Source organism: Carcharodon carcharias, chromosome 21 (genome assembly GCF_017639515.1).
Source record: "Carcharodon carcharias isolate sCarCar2 chromosome 21, sCarCar2.pri, whole genome shotgun sequence".
In the NCBI taxonomy this organism is placed as follows: domain Eukaryota; kingdom Metazoa; phylum Chordata; class Chondrichthyes; order Lamniformes; family Lamnidae; genus Carcharodon; species Carcharodon carcharias.
Genome location: NC_054487.1, coordinates 23,489,764 through 23,505,217, shown reverse-complemented (window position 1 = coordinate 23,505,217; position 15,454 = coordinate 23,489,764). Strand labels below are relative to the sequence as shown.

The 15,454-nt window shown below is 47.0% G+C and overlaps 1 protein-coding gene across 2 annotated transcripts in view; it reads left to right on the top strand.

Moving 5' to 3' along the window:
- The first annotated feature begins 9,780 nt into the window (after window positions 1-9,780).
- usp18 (ubiquitin specific peptidase 18) overlaps window positions 9,781-15,454 on the top strand; it is a 60,607-nt gene continuing 54,933 nt past the window's right edge. Inside the window, exons 1-4 of one of the 2 annotated variants that reach the window (XM_041215480.1) lie at window positions 9,781-9,951; window positions 10,107-10,195; window positions 11,507-11,577; window positions 14,290-14,449. In XM_041215480.1, the coding sequence (XP_041071414.1) occupies window positions 9,842-9,951; window positions 10,107-10,195; window positions 11,507-11,577; window positions 14,290-14,449 (430 nt within the window). In that variant the 5' untranslated portion in view covers window positions 9,781-9,841. The remainder of the gene's footprint in view (window positions 9,952-10,106; window positions 10,196-11,506; window positions 11,578-14,289; window positions 14,450-15,454) is intronic. The other variant, XM_041215481.1, reaches the window with a different exon arrangement.

Here is a 15,454-nt window from a genome sequence, read left to right as displayed (position 1 = left end):
TTAATTCTTTATAGGCGATGGGCATTAACTGGTGATTCACTTGAGACTCCATAAGCAGAGACAGTAACTGGCAGAGAGAAGGCTACAGGCTGCCAAGGTGACCAGAATTGGGGGCATTCTGGACGTTGTAGGGGTGGGTTGGATGACACAGGAAGAACTGGATAGTGTCCAGCTCGCAGGCAAATTCATCAAGTGACACTTGACCCTGTCTGCACTCATGCTGTTGAGTTGGCTCAGGCTTGTGGAGCACTCCCAAGCTGGACCCCGCTCAGACATTTCTCATCAGTGCCAGGCCCTGAAACCTCCCTCAGGAGCCTTGGCCCCACCACCTGAGGCGTCTCTCAGAAAACGCCTTTTGTGCCATCCCACTCTGCATAGAGAGGTTCCCTGTATGGGATGCCTTGTGCACCAACCACTTCCTCACCCTGTTGGCCATCTCATCATATAGTGGATCCCTTTACCTGAAGGGGCTGCTCCTCAATTTCTGGTTGTACTTCAGCCCCACATTCCTGATCTTTGTCCACCCAGTGCAGAGGGCAGATTGGGAGATCTCCTTGTGGGACTCCTCCTGGGCCTGATCAAGTTATAGACCCTGGATGAAATTTGCAAGAAAGATGAACTGTTAAATATCCAGGATGCACTGTTAGACTTTCATGGATTTTGAAAAGCAGATGGTCATTCTTTAGAGCAATATATCACGGTCTTTAACAGATTGCATAAAACATTGGCAAAATTCAATTTGAAGATCCCTGGATCAGACTGAGTATTTAAATTGCTGGATGGTGCTAAGATGTCTCATATGGACAAGTTCCTCATTCTAACTGGTGTTCAGTTCTCAGAGAGGGAGACCCTGTTTGATCAGACATCTGCTGCCTTGAAAATATTCCCAGGGAAATGGACCATTATCTATCATGGATAAAACGAACGGTTCTGCGGTGACACAGAGAATAGAAGACTCAATAATTGCCAGATTTAGAAATGATCCTAGATACTGGGCTCAGGTATCAATACAATGCAAAGTTTAAAGACAGGCAGAATGAGAATCTTAAGAGATCAGGCTATTACAGCAGAAGCCAGAATTGGAACAGCAATAATGAGCTCAAATAATACTCAAAGAACAATTATTATGTTCTTTAGCTGTGACTTGAAGGACCATTATGCAGTGAATTGTCTAAGGCAGAGGAGACAGGGTACTCAAAATGAGTTCTGAGGAAGAGTATGAAGAAAGTTATGAATCCAACAAAATTATACTAGTGGCAAGAAAATTGGTCCTGTGATGGCTGTATAAGTCATGGACACTGTTAACTGTGCATTGCTAAATAGTACATGCACTTCAACTTTCAGACATCTTTATGATGCAAATTGATGACTTCATATGGGTGATACTGCAGAATTTAAAACAATGTGTTAGTGGTAAGATTGGAGAAGAATTTAAAGTTAGGAGTCAGGTTTTAGTGTTTTTAAATATTTTGGTTTAGATATTAAGCTGTGTGAGTCTGGAATAACTTTAAATCAACAATTCCACTTAGAGAGTATAATTCCTACCCCAGATAATTGTTAGGAGATCTAGAGAAGAGGTGTTTAGGAACGTAATGCTCTCTATAGAATACAGAGGTTTTTGATTTAATTTCTTTTGAAATTTTGGTTGTGCATATTAATTGTCATTTAAAGAGAGAGACTGTAATCTGCTAACTGTAAATGAATTGTGTTTAATTATAAGCAAGAGTGTTAATTGTGGATTCACTTCACCCTCTACCTTACTATAAATAGGCACAGAATAAAACTGAGCATTGGGTTAGGAAGTATATGCTTGTAATGTATAACTTTGGTTAATAAATATAACATTTTATAAACATTGGCCCTGGTTCTATCCTTCACAGTTCCTTCCTGCCCTCTTTCTCTCTAAACCCCTTTCTCCCTCCACTCTCCTTCCTCCCCTTGTTTTGCCCATTCCCCTTCTCCATTTCCTGCTTTCTACCTGTTCTATATCCCTTGCCTCCACTTCTCTCCTCATTCTCTCTTACTGCCCTCCTGTCCTCCTCCCCATCTCTTCTCCCACCCCACCTCCTCCTGCCCTTCTGCTCCTCCCTCCCATCTCCTACTGTCTCCCCCCACCACATCCCCTTCTCCTCTCTTCATCTTCTGGCCTCTGACTCCTCCATGCTTCCTCCTCACCCTCTCCCACTCCACTACTATCTGCCCCTTCCTCCCATTCTCCTCCTCCCTCTTCTACCCTCTCCCAAATCCTCCTCCAACTCCCCCCTCCTTTTCATCCCTTTCTCCAACAACCGACCTCACTTTATCACATCTTCTCCCTCATTTCTCCTCTTCCCACATTCGGCTTCCCCTCCCTACCTCCTCTGCTTTCCTCCAACCCTCCTCCCTCCATCCCTCCTCCCTCCATCCCTCCTCCCTGTCCTCCACCCCCTCCTTCCCCCTCCCTCTCCCCGCTCCTCCCCTTCCCCTTCTGCTCATTGGTCCTCCTCCACCCTCATCATCCTTCTTCTTCCCCTTATCCACCTCCCTCCACCTCCCTGCCACTATCTCTAATTTCCTATCTTTCTTCCCTGTCCTTCCCCCATTCCACCCTTTTCCCTCCCCTCCTCCCACCTTGCCTTCCTCATTCTCTACCTTCACCTCCCTCCATCCCACCTCCTCCTCCTCCTCTCACTCCCTATTTTTCTTTCTCCCTACCTCCTCTGTCTCCATTCCCCTCCTACACTCCTTCCACCCCTACCTCTCTCTCCCTCCCCCCAAACTTCCTGTTCAATATGCTTCTTTCCTCCAACTCGCCTGCTCCTTACTCCTTCTCCTGATATTGTTCCTCACCCTCCACCTCCTGCCCTCACTCCCGATCCACCTGACAGGCCCCTGCCCCCTCCCCTTTCCCCAATCCCCACCTCCCGTCTGTTAGGGAAGGAATAAGTTAAAGAGGTTCAATTGCTAATTATTAGTTAACAACCTGAGTACCCATTTGGTTGTATAAAAGCGATAACAGGTGAGACAAGTGTTTTGGGTAGAATTTTATGCACTAAAAATAAAACTCTGTTTGAAGAAGCCATTCTTAGCCTCAGTCTTTATTGCCAAACAGCTATTGGGCCTTAACAGTGGTAGCAGAGGATAGTTCCTGTTTGTAAGTAAAAGCTTGGAAAATGAGCTTTCTTCAGTCAAAAGATTGTATTTGGAGTTATCTTTTGATTATCTGCTCCTATCACTGCCTCCTATCACTGCTTGCTTGTCCCTACAACCACACCCCCCACCCCCACTTCTCTCTCCCCACCGCCCCACCCCCCCAACCTTAAACCAGCTTATATTTCACCCCTCTCTTAATATTCACTCAGTTCTGTTGAAGGGTCATGAGGACTCGAAACGTCAACTCTTTTCTTCTCCGCCGATGCTGCCAGACCTGCTGAGTTTTTCCAGGTAATTCTGTTTTTGTTTTTTTATTATTTGAGAAGAGTGGTTTGGATTAACTTCAGAGAATGGCTGAATCAAAATGTAGAGTGTCGGGATATGATTACCCAGCAATGTTTTACGAGTGAACCATGTGAGCAATGGAAAAATGAAGTAACTAGGTGGACACGGGTTTGGTCCTTGCTGAAGGAAAAACAGGGGAAGACTTTGGCACTTTTGTTAACATACAAAAGCAAAATGAGATGTAAAGTATTTTTGGAGTTGGAGCCTGAGCATTTGGACATGGATAATAGTTTGGAAACTTTGTTACATTTTATGGATACGATCTATCAAAAAGATGACTTATTAAGTGCTTAGGAAGTGTGGTCTGATTCTGACAAATTTAGAAAGTTGGAGGACAGTTCCATAAAAGGTTACATAATGGGATTCAGTAGACTATATGAAGATTGCATAAGTTCCGTCTAGAAATTCCCCAATTGGTGCTGGTGTTCCCGTTTCTAGACTGTGCCAGAGTATGGAATATGGACAGGCTCAGAGTTTTAACGGGGGTTAAGTCTGCAGAAAGACACATGCTGCTAGAACAGATGTCAGAAGCTCGAAAAAAATTGGACAACTTGGACAATTATGGCAGGAGAAAAGAATTAGAGATTAACAACAAGAATGAACCCCAGAAATGCCAAGGGTGTGGTCAGTATCTCAGATGTGATTCAAAATACCATTTATGCAATGAACTGTCCTAAATGAGATAATAAGATGTTCGAAATTAAACATGAGACAGAAGATTCAGAAGATGGAGATATTAACCAAAGAGAGGCCATTGTATTAGTTACAAAAAGTTTCAGCCCAGTGGAATAGATAGAGTGGACAGGATAAGATTGTTTCCTTGATGGAAATTTCTAGAACCAGGGGACATAGATTCAAGATAAGTGGCAGAAGGTGTAGGGGGGACATGAGGAAGAACTTTTTTATGCAGAGGGTAGTGGGTGTCTGGAATTCACTGTAAAGGCAGAAACTTTAAACTCTTTTAAAAAGTACCTGGATCTGCACCTAAAGTGCTGTAGGCTGCAGGGCTATGGGCCGGGTGCAGGAAGGTGGGATTAGAACGGGCACCTGGGTGTCCTCGGGCTGGCATGGACAAGATGGGCTTCTGTGCTGTAACTTTTCTATGGTTCTATGATGAATGTCTTGGTGGCAGAGTTCTTCAACGGTGGGTGCTAGACAGCGGAAGCACATCTACAGTCTGTGGAATAGACTGGTTAAAATGCTACCTGGACTCCTTAAATGATAAGGATCGGAATAAGGTTAAAGAATTTGAGAGTTCCATCAGTTTTAGATTTGGAGATGATAATACCCTAAAATCTTTACAAAGGTTAGTGATTCGCTGTAAGAAAGCTGGAGTCAATCATTTCATCAGCATTGATGTAGTGTTTAGTGAAATACCGTTACTGTTGATCAGACCATTGATGAAGAAAGTGCAGATGAAGCTGGACGTGGAAAATAACAAGGCCATTGTATTTGGGGAAACCTGTGGATTTACAATTTATGCAATCTGGACACTATTGTATTCCTTTAATGAAACCTAACTTTTCTACTAAGGAGATTAAAGAAGTGTTATTAGTGTCAGGGGATAGGAATTTGGAAGACCAAAAGCAAATTGTGTTAAAACTGCATCGGCAGTTTGTCCACCCTTCACAAAGATTAAAAACGTTGCTAAGGTAATGCAGGAATAAGGGATGGAGAGTATGTTAAACTTATAGAGGAGATAAGCGATAGATGTCATATATGTAAGAAGTACAGAAGGACACTGTCATAGCCAATAGTGAGTCTATGTTTAGCGAGGGATTTCAATGAAGTTGTGGCGATGGATTTAAAGGTTTGAGATAAAGGAAAGAACATTTTTATTTTACATTTCATAGATTTGGCCACAAGGTTTAGCCAGTCAACAATCATATACAGTAAAGAAAAGAAAATAATTGTGGATCAGGTAATGGAGAAGTGGATAGGGACCAGATTGGGACCACCAGCGAAATTCCTTACTGATAATGGCTGGGGGAGGAGGAGGAGGTGGGGGTGGGTGGTGGGGGGCTGTGGGTCTGGAGTTTGCTAACGACAAGTTCTGGGAAGTGTGTGAAAATATGAATATAATAGCTATGAATACAGCAGCAGAAACTCCTTTTAGTAACGGAGCGTGTGAAAGGAATCACTTGGTTATAGATAAGATGCTTGGTAAAATATTGGCAGACAGACCAAGCTGTAAATTAACATCAGCTCTAGCATGGGCTGTCCATGACAAGAATTCACTGCAGATGGTTGGAGGCTATGGTCCATATCAGTTGGTTTTTGGTAGAAACCCAAAAATTCCTTCAGTCCTGAGTGATCATCCCCCAGCCTGGGAGGGAACTACGATTAGCTCAACTTTTTTCTGAGCATTTAAATGTACGACACATGGGTAGAAGAATGTTCCTTAAAACCGAAGTTTCAGAGAATTTAGTGAGCTCTAAGACACACTGTACGACCATCAGAAACTATTTTCAATCAGGGAGACATGATATACTATAAAAGAGAAGGACTTAACAAGTGGAAAGGCCCAGGAAAGATTATAGGTAAAGATGGTAAAACTGTCATTTTACAACATGGGAACCGGACTATTCAGGTACACTCATTGAGGTTAGTTGGCGCGGATCACAAATTTGCAGTTTCGGAAAGTGTGGGAAGGGATGAGGAACCATGTACTTCTCATACCCATATGTTGCATGATTATGAGGACCAGGTAGCTGAAGTTGACAGGGTATCTGAAGATGGAGACAGTAATTCGGACAAAGAAGATGAGGCAATTTGTCCCAGACAACTGCCGAAAGCTGGCACTAAAGTTATGTACTTGCCAGAAAAGGCCAGTCAATGGCGGGATGCGACAATTGTACGTAGAACAGGGAAGGCCACTGGAAAATATAAAGACTGGTAAATGTACGAGATAAAGGACAGGAGGTTAAGCCTATGGATTGGGAACACGAAATACAAAAATGGAAGGCATGGAACTGCAGTATCTGTTCAGACAGTGGGTCTGAGTGAACATGCCTCGAGCAAGTGATCATGAAATGAAGAACATCTATAAATGGGAGAGGGAGATCAAAGAGTAACAATCTGGAGCGTGATAGAAGGCAGGATAGAGGACGTAGCTTAACAAGTCAAGGAATATGGCACAGACTGGTACTGCTACAAGAAGAAGCACATGTGATTGAGAAGTCTTAGTAGCTTCAAACAAATTAGATGATTAATTAATAAAGGATACCAAACAGCAAGAACTACATAGTTGGAAAGAATTTGGGGTGTACACAGAGGTGCCAGATAAGGGACAAACAGCTCTGTTACATAGATGGGTATGCATGGAAAAGGTGTTTCCTGATGGGACTTATAAAGCTAAAGCCAGGCATGTAGCACGAGAGTTTGAAGAAATATTGGGTGACCGGGATATAAGAGTAGATTCATTCTTGGCAGGGAAAGTTATGCTGAAGATCTTTTTAGCTCTATTAGCTACAAGTACTTGGGAATGTAACTCCATTGATATTAAACCTGCTTTTTTGCAGGGACACCAACTTCAAAGGGAAGTTTTTCTCTGTCCATCGAAAGAGGCGCCAAATGCAGAGGGGACACTCTGGAAGCTAAGCAAATACGGTTTAAATAATGCCTCCAGGGTTTGGTATTTCTCAGTGAGGTCAGTTTTATTAAAGTTGGAAGAAGACCAGGCAATGTTTTATTGGTACCATGAAGGGAAACTTGCAGGCATCTTTATGATGCATGTAGATGTTTTTTTGTGGGGTGGTAGTAATGAATTTGAAACAGTTGTCATTAATGGACTCAGAATGGAGTTTAAAATTGGAAGTCAAGCATCTGGTGTGTTTAAATACATTGGATTGGAAATCAGGCAGAGCGGATCACATCCTTTTACATCAGTAATCCTATTTAAGGAATGTCAATCCCATTAGGGATTGCAATTAGTTGTGGTAGGGCCTCCCAGAAAGATACAGCGATTTCTGAAATGAAAAACAGGAACTCAGAAGTCTAATTGGGCAATTCAATTGACTAGGCAAACAAACAAGGCCAGATGTCTGTCTTGATGTTTTGGAATTGAGCCCTAAAATGAATGATCCCAATGTTGAAGAAATCATTCGAACAAACAAAATATTGACAATATTAAAAATGGAGCAGTGTGTTTTGAGATGCCTATCTTTGGGTGATCTTAGAAAAATGAAACTGATTGTGTTCAGTGATGTGTCTTATGCAAATCTATGTGATAGATTTTTGAGTACAGAAGGATTTATATTTCTCATAGGGGAAAAGGGCAAATGCTGCCCTTTGGCATGGGAACCTAAAAAGATATGAAGAGGTGTAAAAAGTGTTAGCAGCAGAGACTCTCGCTAGATATGGCATTCCTTATATCAAATGTACTGGCTGAAGTTTCAAATGGGAAAGGGTATTCAGGAATGGTACCTATTGAATGTCTTATAAGTAATAAGTCACTTTGGGAAAATGTTCACTCTACAAAGTGCAATAACGAGAAGAAATTGCAAATTGACATTGCAAGCTTAAAACAGATGCTCGAGAATAAGGAGATTGTCCAGATCAAAAGGACTGATAGCAGCCAAGAGTTATCTGACTGCTTCACCAAAAGAGAAGCCAGCTCCAAATGGTTATTAGATCCTCAAAGAGGGATGTCTTTTCCTTTCAAGAAGACAAAAAAATACTCCTTTTGTGTGGATAACAGGCGAGACAATTGTTTTGGGTAGAAGTTTATACACTAAAAATAAAACTCTGCTTGAAGAAGCCAGTCTTGGTCTCAGTCTTTATTGCCAAATAGGTCTTGGAGCTTAACAACACTCCCCCATTCCCTCCTTTCCGCCTCCCCTTATCACTGTTCCCCCTCTGTTCCTCCTTCCCTTTTCTATCTCCCCTTTTGACCCCTACCCATCCCCTCCTCCTATTTCACCACCACACCCTCTCCTTTCACTCCCCTCCCCCTTCCCGCTTTCCCCCTCTCTTTTCACTCCCCTCCCCCTTCCCGCCTTCCCCCTCTCCTTTCACTCCCCTCCCCCTTCCCGCTTTCCCCCTCTCTTTTCACTCCCCTCCCCCTTCCTGCTTTCCCCCTCTCTTTTCACTCCCCTCCCCCTTCCTGCTTCCCCCTCTCCTTTCACTCCCCTCTCCCTTCCCGCTTTCCCCTAATCTTTTCACTCCCCTCCCCCTTCCTGCTTCCCCCTCTCCTTTCACTCCCCTCTCCCTTCCCGCTTTCCCCCTCTCTTTTCACTCCCCTCTCCCTTCCCGCTTTCCCCCTCTCCTTTCACTCCCCTCCCACTTCCCCCTTACCTTTACACCCCCTTGCCCTTCCTCTCCCCCCACTTACCCTCTCTCCCACCCCCCCACTTTCCCCCTACTTCCCCCTTGCCTCCCCTCTCCCCGTCCCTCTCCCCCACTTCCCCCCTACCCTCCCCACCCCTCCTCCCACACCCCCATGCCTCTGCCCCACCACCCACCACTCCACCCCCACCCCTCCCGCCTCCCACCACCCCTCCCTCCTCCCTCCACCCTCCACCCCTCCTGCCTCCCACCAACCCCTCCTCCCCCCACCCCCTCAACCCCACCCCACCACCGACTTCCCCCCTCCACCCACTTCCCCCCCTCCCCACCCACCCACTTCCCCCCTCCCCAACTCCCCCTTCCCCCCTCCCCAACTCCCCCCCTCCCCTCCCCACCCACCCACTTCTCCCCTCCCCCTTCTCCCCCTCCCCACCCACCCACTTCCCCCCTCCCACCCACTTCCCCCCACTCACTTCTCCCCTCCCCACCCCCCCACTTCCCCCTCACCCCACCCCCCACTTCCCCCCCCTCCACCCCACCACCCACTTCCCCCCCTCCACCCACTTCCCCCCTCCACCCCACCACCCACTTCCCACTTCCCCCCACCCACTTCCCCCCCTCCACCCCACCACCCACTTCCCCCCTCCACCCCACCCACCCCCTTCCCCCCTCCACCCCACCCACCCCCTTCCCCCTTCCCCCACTCCCCACCCCACCACCCACTTCCCACTTGCCCCACCCCACCCTCCCTCTTGCCCCAATTCCCCACCCTCCCACTTCCCCCACCCCCCACCCTCCCACTTTCCCCACCCCCCACCCTCCCACTTTCCCCACCCCCCACCCTCCCACTTTCCCCACCCCGCACTTCCCTCCCACCTCCCTCTCTCCCCTCTCTCTCTCTCTCTCTCCTGGTTGCTGTTCTCATTTCCCTTTCTGATGAGTGTTAGTTTCAGTCTCGAGACGGTAAATCCTGGGAAATGAAAGTGAAAGAAACAGTGGGATGGGTCAGAGAGAGGGAGACTGAAACTCAGAGAGAGGGAGACTGAAACTCAGAGAGAGAGAGAGACCAGAGAGAGAAATGGAGGGAAGGTCAGAGGGAGATGGAGAGAGAGGGAAGCAGAGACTCATAGTGACCGGAGAGAGAGAGACCCGGAGTGGACGTGGATTCGGAGCCGGAGCGGAGGGATTGTGAGTGTCCGCGAGGGTTAACAGTTAAACTTCATTGTGCTTTTTCAGCCCTGATATTGTTGCCCCTCTTTTTCTGATCACTCACTGTGTCGTTTTGGCTCCAGTGGCCTGACTGAACAGACCTGTCATTCTGATTCTGTGCTGTTCCTCCTCAGCTTGGTGCTAAGAATCGGTTCAGAAATTAGTGAAACAATTGAAAAATTGGCTCAGCTTTTTGACTTGACACTTGGCGGTCCCTCAGCTGGTAAGGAAATGTTCTGTGATTGAACCTGATCAAGCTGTCACCTCAGTATCTGTCCCTCTCAGACTGGGACATGTCTCTGTCCCCTCCATTCTGCTCACCGCTAGTCTCTGCAAATAATGACTCCGTGTGTATGTATATATGGGGATAGGATTTCACCTTCTGTCGCTAACCAGTCACTGGCAAAGCGTGAAGCTTGATCTCAGTGGCAGTTTACTCTTTATTTTGCTTTTTCGTTAAAGACCCGAATTCCTATATCAGCAGCCCATTAAACAGGATCAAATCCATTCCTTAGTTTATTAGCTTTTTGAGATTTTTGACTTTTCTCTTTAATCAGAAAAAGGATTGGCGGATCTAATTATATTTTAAGACTTTTAGCACCAAGTGATTTCACACAATAAGTTCTGCAGATTTTCAAGTGGGGGCATTTAAGACAGCCTGTGGAATGTCCCACTCTATTTTACAATGCTAAAGTGAAGCTCACCCAGGGCATATTAGTCAGGGTGAGCAGGGGCCATTCAACGTGTTGTGCTGCCTGACATGGCTAATTAATATTCACAGCCATTGCAGTAATGATATGGGATCCCTGAGCTCACAGGGAATGAAAGGAGAAACCAGGCTGTTGTGTTTAACCTGGAGACTTTGAGCTGCAGCTGAACCTGGAACCAGTAGCAGAGATGCAGCAATCAGTTCTTGTAACTGGATATTAAGATGTTCAAAGCAGATCACTTACCCCTGGATTGGACAGACTTTACTACTTCCTCTCCCACCTGAGGACCGAGTGAGGCTGAGTTCAGTGAGTGACGCTTGTTTGACTGGTTCTCCTTACATTCAATTGCTAACACTAAACTAAAGCAGCTTAATTCGTACTCTGGGAATTGACAGGAAGACAGAGATTGGAGAAGGTAGTTTGAAAGCCGGGGATAAAAGCTCTGAAGAATAGTCACACGGACTCGAAACGTTAACTGTTTCTCTCCCCACAGATGCTGCCAGACCTGCTGAGTGCTTCCACCATTTTCTGTTTTTATTTGAGAGCCAGGCATTTTGATCATATGCAATCGGACAGTCACTCCCAGCTCACTCTCCTGAGTGTTTTTTTTTGTGTGATTTTTTTTTTGCCAGTGATAACCAAGCCCGTATTCAGTGGAATGTGTGACTCTGCTCTGCAAATGTTTGAGCAGTTACCTGACAGTGGAATTTGTCAGGAGTTTCTCTCTGGATCCTTTCAGCATTGTTTTTGTTAGTGATGTCATGAATTAGACAATGTGGAGAAGGGGGAACTTCTTTTCTTGCTTGCTTTTATTTTCTGTTCAGGAGTCGGTGACCTACTGGAGAGGCAAAAGTCGTTCGAAAGCAAGGAGTCACCAGGCAGCGCTGGAGCGATGGTTTGTTCAGTATTTCTATCTATCCTTCCAGAGGGCTGGGCTGAAGCACCATTGACCGTGGTTGATGTCCAGGAGGTTGTTCACCCAAAAGAGGGCTTTCAAGTTCCATAACTCCATAACTCAGTCCGCACACGTTCTGCTCAAGTGCAGGATTCACTGGACAGCGATTAGGAGCAGGAATCACTGGATAGAGGGCAGAAATCACTGGATAGAGAGCAGGAATCACTAGATAGAGAGCAGGATTCACTGGACAGGGGTCAGGATTTATTTTATTAGTATTATTATTTTGTTTTATTAATAATGCCTCAGAAATCTGTTCTCCCCCCCCTTATGAATTCTCCAGCCATGTGTTGAATTGCTCAATCCTCCTATTCCTATGCCCACTAACACGTGGCACTGGGAGCAATCCTGAGATTACTGCTCAAGGTCCTGCTTTTTAGTTTCTTTCCTGACTAAAATCTGCTTTCAGGACCTCATCCCTCTTCCTACCTAAGCCACTGGTATCTACATGGACCACAGTCTCTGGCTGTTCACTCTCCCCCAGAAGAATGTCCTGCAGCTGCTCCGTGACATCCTGGCACCAGGGAGGCAACACACCATCCTGGTTTGCTGCCGGAGAAACACCTGCCTGATCCCGTGACTATAGAATCCCCTGTCCCTGTTGCTTTTCCACTCTACTTCCTCCCCTCCTGTGCAGTTGAGCCACAATTTGAACTTTATGCACTTTATTTCTCTTTTCTACTTCTATATGCTGGTGTCTACCCCCTGCCAATTTAGTTTAAAGCCTCCCCAAGTACACTAGTGAACTTTCCCACTTCCCCCGAGGACTTTGGTTCCAGTGCTGTTGAGGTGCAACCTGTCCTTTTTGAATAGATGCCTCCTACTCCAAAACTGGCTCCAATGCCCCATAGTAAAGCCCTCCCTCCTGCACCATGCCTCAAGCTGCATATAAACCCTCCCTTTCTCCCTATTCCTACCCTCGCTAGCTCATGGCATTGGGAGCAACCCAGGGATTACTACCTTTGAAGCCCTACTTTTTAACTTCCTGCCTAGCTTCTGAAAATCTGACCACAGGAACTTGATGTGTACAGGGCTGATATTGCTATACACAGTGTGTATGGGGCTGATATTGCTTGCACATGTGTACGGGGGCTGATATCGCTGCACACAGTGTGTACGGGGCTGATATCGCTGCGCACGGTGTGTACGGGGCTGATATCATTGTGCACAGTGTGTACTGGGCTGATATCGCTGCGCACGGTGTGTACGGGGCTGATATCATTGTGCACAGTGTGTACTGGGCTGATATCGCTGCGCACGGTGTGTACGGGGCTGATATCGCTGCGCACGGGGCTGATATCGCTGCGCATGGGGCTGATATCGCTGCGCACAGTGTGTACAGGGCTGATATCGCTGTGCACGGTGTGTACGGGGCTGATATCGCTGTTCATGGTGTGTAAGGGGCTGATATCACTGTGCGTGGTGTGTATGGAGCCGATATCGCTGTGCATTGTGTGTGTATGGAGCCTATGTCGCTGTGCATTGTGTGTGTACGGAGCCTATATCACTCTGCATGGTGTGTACGGAGCCTATATCACTCTGCATGGCGTGTACGGAGCCTATATCACTCTGCGTGGCGTGTACGGAGCCTATATCACTCTGCATGGCGTGTATGGAGCCTATATCACTCTGCATGGCGTGTACGGAGCCTATATCACTCTGCATGGCGTGTATGGAGCCTATATCACTCTGCATGGCGTGTACGGAGCCTATATCACTCTGCATGGCGTGTATGGAGCCTATGTCGCTGTGCATGGTGTGAATGGGGCTGATAGCACTGTGCATGGTGTGTACGGAGCCTATATGACTGTGCATGGTGTGTACGGGGCTGATAGCACTGTGCATGGTGTGTACGGAGCCTATATCACTGTGCATGGTGTGTACGGGGCTGATAGCACTGTGCATGGTGTGTATGGAGCCTATATCACTGTGCATGGTGTGTACGGGGCTGATAGCACTGTGCATGGTGTGTACGGGGCTGATATCACTGTGCATGGTGCGTACGGAGCCTATATCGCTGTGCATGGTGTGTACGGAGCCTATATCGCTGTGCCTGGTGTGTACGGGGCTGATATCACTGTGCAAGGTGTGTACGGGGCTGATATCACTGTGCATGGTGCGTACGGAGCCTATATCGCTGTGCATGGTGCGTACGGAGCCTATATTGCTGTGCATGGTGCGTACGGAGCCTATATCGCTGTGCATGGTGCGTACGGAGCCTATATCGCTGTGCATGGTGCGTACGGAGCCTATATCGCTGTGCCTGGTGTGTACGGGGCTGATATCACTATGCAAGGTGTGTACGGGGCTGATATCACTGTGCATGGTGCGTACGGAGCCTATATCACTGTGCATGGTGTGTACGGGGCTGATATCACTGTGCAAGGTGTGTACGGGGCTGATATCACTGTGCATGGTGCGTACGGAGCCTATATCGCTGTGCGTGGTATGTACGGAACCTATATCGCTGTGCGTGGTGCGTACGGAGCCTATATCACTGTGCATGGTGCGTACGGAGCCTATATCGCTGTGCATGGTGCGTACGGAGCCTATATCGCTGTGCATGGTGCGTACGGAGCCTATATCACTGTGCGTGGTGTGTACGGGGCTGATATCACTGTTTCTTGCTTTTCATTGCATTGTTTCTTTAAGGGGAGAATTGTTTCCAGGAGGAATTTTCAGCCAGCCAGGCCATTGGATAATTCAGATACAGGCAGAAATTCCGCTGATGACCTCACTGCTGGACGACTGGACAAGGAAGAAGGGCAGCCTCAGTCTCCTTGGCCCTATACAAACGCTAGGTTTAAGAATGGTAATTCACTGTGTGTTACTTTGCTGCTGGCACTTTTCCTTATCTTGATTTCTCATGGGTCCTCTCCTGGCTCCCGGATCTGTGCAGTCCTTCTCCTAACTCCCGGACCATCTCTTTCTGACTCCAAGATCCATTCAGACCCTCTATTTACTCTGGGCTCTTTGTCTCTTCTGGCTCCAGGACCTGTTCTGCCTCTCTCCTGACTCTGGGACCTGTCTTGTGATGTGTGCTACCATTGTGTGCGTGTGTGTTTGACGGCTGATTTCAGGATGCGATTACAAGTGGGGAATGACTCCCAAGGGAATGCTTGTCCCCAGTTCCAGCTTTCATCAGGGCTGGAGGCTCACTACACTAGCTGGTCAAAGCTGCACTTTTTTTATTCATTCATGGGATGTGGGCTTCACTGGCTGGGCCAGCATTTATTGCCCATCCCTAGTTGCCCTTGAGAAGGTGGTGGTGAGCTGCCTTGAATTGCTGCAGTCCATGTGGTGCAGGTACACCCACAATGCTGATAGGGAGGGAGTTCCAGGACTTTGACCCAGTGACAGTGAAGGAACAGTGATATATTTCCAAGTCAGGATGGTGAGTGACTTGAATGGGAACTTTCAGGTGGCGGTGTTCCCATGTGTCTGCTACCCTTGTCCTTCTGGGTGGTAGAGGTTGTGGGTTTGGAAGGTGCTCTCTAAGAAGCCTTGATGAATTCCTGCAATGCATCTTGTAGATGGTACACACTGCTGCTACAGTGTGCCGGTGGTGGAGGGAGTGAATGTTTGTGGATGTGGCGCCAATCAAACAGGCTGCTTTGTCCTGGATGGTGTCAATCTTCTTGAGTGTTGTGGGAGCTGCACTCATCCAGGTAAGTGGGGAGTATTCCATCACACTCCTGACTTGTGCCTTGTAGATGGTGGACAGGCTTTGGGGAGTCAGGAAGTGAGTTATTCATCACAGGATTCCCAGCCTCTGACCTGCTCTTGTAACCACAGTATTTATATGGCTAGTCCAGTT